At 56.0% G+C, this 5,026-nt stretch overlaps 1 protein-coding gene across 1 annotated transcript; it reads right to left on the bottom strand.

The window, feature by feature from the left end:
- Positions 1-2,269, bottom strand: LOC308495428 (patr class I histocompatibility antigen, A-2 alpha chain-like; the record flags this gene model as incomplete). Its single annotated transcript, XM_081043616.1, has 5 exons — positions 1-110; positions 227-502; positions 1,083-1,358; positions 1,600-1,884; positions 2,197-2,269. The coding sequence occupies 5 exons, from the start codon at positions 2,267-2,269 to the stop codon at positions 1-3; spliced, it is 1,020 nt and encodes a 339-aa protein (XP_080899742.1).
- Between the last annotated feature and the right edge of the window lie 2,757 nt (positions 2,270-5,026).

Raw genomic sequence — 5,026 nt, forward strand, 5'->3', positions numbered from 1 at the left:
CTACTTCCTCCTCCACAGCACAGCTCCAGTGACCGCAGCTCCAAGGAGGACCAGCCCAGCAATGACGCCCACCACCATGCCAGGGGGGATGGCGGCCTGAGGAGGTGGCTCTGGAAGGGAAGGGCAGGTGAGGGCCCTGACCCCAGGCCTTAGCCCCGACCTGACGTCCTCCAGAGGCCCCTGCTTTCCCTGAGAAGAGGCTCTGTGCCCACGGCCCCCTCCGTACCCCATCTGAGGGTCAGGGGCTCGGGCAGCCCCTCGTGCTGCACATGGCAGGTGTATCTCTGCTCCTCTCCAGAAGGCACCCCCACGGCTGCCCACTTCTGGAAGGTCCCGTCCCCCGCGGGCCTGGTCTCCAGGAGCTCCGTGTCCTGGGTCACGTCCTCCCCATCGCGCTGCCAGGTCACGGTGATCTCCGCAGGGTAGAAGCCCAGCGCCCAGCACCTCAGGGTGACGTCAGGGTCAGGGGTGCGGTGGTGGGTCACGTATGCCTTTGGGGGGTCTGAGGAGAAGGGTCAGAATATTCAGGACATTTGCCCCCCTCAGGGGACACGCCAGCAGTGGTCACGTGACCGTCCTGAGAGCGGTCAGGACACCTGGGGTGGGGGAAGGGAGCACAAAACCAGACACCACACTGGACACAGGCATTGGGATAATCTCTAGTCTTTAGAAAGGTCTGGAATCAAGGTGAGACAGCCCAGGGCAGAGACAGGTCTCCGATGGAGAGAAAAGGGGTTCCTGGTCCTGAGCTGGGTGGAGGCCACGTGACTCAGAAAAGCCGGGGTCAGAGCTCAGTCACACTGTGTGCGGGGCAGCGAACACGGCCTGAGAGAGAAAGTCCCCGGGTTCCCAGAGCAGGTGCCAGGGTCACAGGGAACCGCTGATCGGTTATTTCTGAGATGGTCCCCCTCTCCATCCCTGAGAGACCGCGCCCCTAAGTGTCCCTGAGAGAAGGGCCCCGGGTCGCTCTCTGGTACCGGATCTGAACACCCGGGCGGCCTCCATCCCCCGGGGTCGGGGAGGGGGTCCGGGTGTGGGTCCCATGTCCTCCCCTCCCCGCAGGAGCCCCGCGCTCCGCTCACCTGCGCGCAGCAGCGTCTCCTTCCCCTTCTCCAGGTATCTGAGGAGCCACTCCGCGCACCTGTTCTTACCGAAGGTCATCATAGACTGTGCCAATTGTACCACCTGAAGTTTCCTCTTGGAGACCTCAGCAGCTGGGTTGGCCGCGGTCCAGGAGCGCAGGTCCTCGTTCAGGGCGATGTAGTCGGCGCCGTCGTAGGCTTCCTGAAGGTACCCGCGGAGGAGGCGCCCGTCAGGCCCCACGTCGCAGCCGAACATCACCTGGAGGCTGTGAGACCCTGACCCCGCCCCGCCGTCAGCTCCGACCTTTAACCCCAGCCGTGGGCAGCCCCCGCCCTTAAACCCCGCAGTGATGGCGCCTGAACTGAAAATGAAACCGGGTCCAAGTCCCCGCGGGCTCTTCCCGGGTGGACGGGCCGGGCGGGTCCCGCAGCCTCGGGGTGAAGCTCGGACCCGGAGACTCGGGGGACCCGGCCCGTCCGTAGGGGTCGTGACCTGGACCCGGGCCGCGTCGCTCACCGGCCTCGCTCTGGTTGTGATTCTTGAGCATGGTCTGCAGGTCCGCTCGCAAAGTCCGTTGGTATAACTTGGCGCGTCTTGTCTCCCGGTCCCAGAACCCGGGTTCCACCTGCTCCACCCACGACCCCTCCATCCACGCCGCCCGCGGCTCGATCCTCGGATTAGCGGCGTTGCCGTCGAACCGCCCCAACTGCGTGTCGTCCACGAAGCTGACGGCGATGTACCGGGGCTCCGCGTGGCCCGGCCGGGACCAGCTGGTGCCGAAATACTTCAGGGAGTGGGGGCCTGGGGACGGGGACGGGGAGGGCCTGAGACCCAGGCGACCCTTCTCCAGGTCCCGGGTCCCAGGTAGATGGGCCGGGAGGGGCAGGGGGCCCAGGAGACCGAAAGGGGGCGGGATGGATAAGGAGGGGAGGGAGACCCGAGTGGACGGGACACGGGGCGGGATCAGGGTGGGACGGAGCCGGGAGGGGGTGTCGGAGGTCTAGGCCCTAGGCCGAGCGGTGGGGACACAAGTTCCCCATGGTCCTGCGCCCCCACCGGGCGGTCCCCGCGCTTCCCCCCGCGGAGGCCGTTCCCTCCCAACCCCGCACTCACCCACCAGGGTCCCCGTCAGGCCCAGGGCCCCCAAGAGCAGCAGGAGGAGGGTTCCGGGGCTTATGACGCGCATCCTCAGGGTCTGGGGACAATATGTGTGCGGGCGGGTCTGGGGACACTTTATAACCAGAAAGGCGGTGACACTGATTGGCTTCTCTAGAAACCGGACACGCAATGGGAGTGAGACTGGGGCCGAGTCATGAGTTTCCAGACAGGAAGACCCGACACAGGTTGTGAGAAGGAGAAGTGAAACTGCGGGGAACTGGGGACTCCCCGACACTGAGCTTCCCCGCCCCAGACTCCGCTCTCAGGGGACCTGGGACTCGGCCCTGACCCGTCCTCCTGCACGGAGCGCTCTGTGTCACGCTGTCACCCTGAGTCCTGACCCAGGGTCTGTCTGAGGAACCAGGGCTCAGCCTCTTTCCCTCCCCTTCTCTTCCCGGAATCCCTCTCCCTGAAATGGACACCCTGCCTCCCACCCTTTACCTCTCCCCCCGACTCTCCTGGAAGAAGACACCCCCAGGGAACTTGGTGCCACAGAGTGAGCTCGCCCTGGGAATAGAGGAAGGACAGGGCTTTTCTCTTTAATCCTAGAGAAGTTGAGCCTGAAAACACCAGCTAGAGATTCTCATAGACACCAGCCTCCTTGTTGTTTATTAACTACAGTGGGTAACAACCTTGGAAACCCCTGATCATCAGGAAGCTAATCTGTAAAACCGTGATCTGTCCCCCTTGGTGCAGAAATGTGTGTAAACAGCACTGCAGCCGGACTCTCAAAGCTCCTAAGTCTCACTTTCCCAGAGGGTACACCTGTGACTCCGGATGTTTCTACTGTAAAATGATCTTCCTTCCACAGCCCTGAGTTGTCTGTTGAGTCCCCACCTCCTCAATACAAAGAAGCGTGTGGAAGCAGTTTGTTACCGTGTATTTCAAGGAGGAGCATGTACAACCTCAAAGCTGCAAGTGTTCAAGCAGTTAAATGCCCTTCATCAGTGCTCCTGTGTTGCCTATTTTTATGAATAATTCACATCTAAACTGTGTATATTTTATCAGGACACATTATTATTTTTAAACTGATTAGCATAAGGAGCGATTAGTTTTTAGGCAGCCCCACAGAGCACCCCACTGGGCCCTAGATAATTTACTAAAGATCTATAACACAGCATATTTCAACCTGAGAGTTCCACTGCTTTAGGATTCTTCACCTCTGCCCCTTTCCCTCCCCCTGCTTCTCCAGCCCTTCTCTGTCTCTCTCACCCCTCAGCCCCTCTTCCCCACTTAGTCCCCACCACCCTCTCACTCCTGATTGTGGCACTAGTGCCACCCCCTCACCTGCCAGCCAAGGACTATTCTCCCACAGGGATCAGCCATCCTGCTAACGTGAGTCAGAGTGTGTCATTTCTTCACTAAAACTACTACAATGGCTCCGAATCACTCTGGGAAGCTTCTAGAATGTAAGGCATATGAGCACAGGGGTTTTGGGCTGTTTAGGTCAACCTTGTATCCCAAGCATATGAAGTCATTCCTGATAGATAGTGGGCATTAAATTATTTGTTGAATGAATGAATGAAAATTTATATCACTTAAAACACAAAAAAAGTTAGGAAATATTTTATCACAAATTAGTGTGCATATCAGTTTATAAATTCATTCCAGTGGAAAAAATGCTGTGTGCTTATTTGTTGCACAGTTGAGCCTGTGTGTTAGTTTTCTATTGCTGCGTAACAAATTACCACAATGCAGTGGTTCAAAACAACACCCACTTATTTGCTCACAGTTCCTTAGAAAATCCAGACCTGGTGTGGGTGGGTTCTCTGGTCAGGGTGTCACAAAGCTGTGAGCTCATCCTGAGCTCAGGATCTTCCTCCCAGCTTACAGAGAGCTGTTAGCAGAATTCAGTTTTTTCCAGTTGTAGGTCTAAGGTCCCTGTTTCCTTGACAAGTGTCAGTGAGGGGGGTGATGTCCCAACCCCTAGTGTCCACCAGCAGTCTTTGCCATATGGCCCTCCATTTTCAATGTCCCCAGTAGAGGAATGCCTCACATTGAACCCCTCTCATTTGGAATCTTTGGGGTGAGGGGAAACCCCAGTCAGTATCACCTGATTAGGACATTCCCCATGGATAGTCCCCATGTCTGAAGGTCAGCTGATTGGAGACCTTAGTTACATCTGCAGAATCCCTTCCCAGCACCTATATTAATGTTTGATTAAGTAACTGGGGAAGGTGAATAACCAGGGTCGTTATTAGAGACCGTCACAGAATCAGCCTAGGATGGCCTGCTCTTCCCTTTGTTTTTATTGGGGTCACAGTTGGAAATGAAGTTCAAGTAAATAGATTGTTGTGAATAGTAATAAAATGCATCCTTTCTATTAGCTATGGAAATTCTTAAATCTTAAAACCAAATGACATGTTTAATATTTTATAATTAATTTAGAGCAAATAAAAAAGTGCAATAATTCATTCTCTGTTTAGACACTGTATTAGTCATGTACGGCAGCATAGCAAATTACCCAAAATCAGCAGCTCAAAACAACAAATGTGTACTTTCTCCCAGTTTCCCAGGGTCAGGAATCCAGGAGAGGTTTCCCTGATGCTTCTGGCTCAGGCCTCTCTCAAGGTTGCAGTCAAGTTGTCAGCCAGGACATCATCTGAAGGCTTGACTGGGGCGGGAGGACTCGCATGTACACGGCTCACTCAGGGCTGTTGGAAGGGGCCTCGTTTCCTTCCTGGATGGTCGTAGGAGGCCTCAGTTCTTTGCTGTGTGGTCTTTGGCATAAGGCAGCAAATGACTAGGTAGTTGGCTTCCCCTATAGCAGTGATGTCAGAGAGAG

Source organism: Rhinolophus hipposideros (assembly GCF_964194185.1).
Source record: "Rhinolophus hipposideros genome assembly, chromosome: 3".
Lineage (NCBI taxonomy): Eukaryota > Metazoa > Chordata > Mammalia > Chiroptera > Rhinolophidae > Rhinolophus > Rhinolophus hipposideros.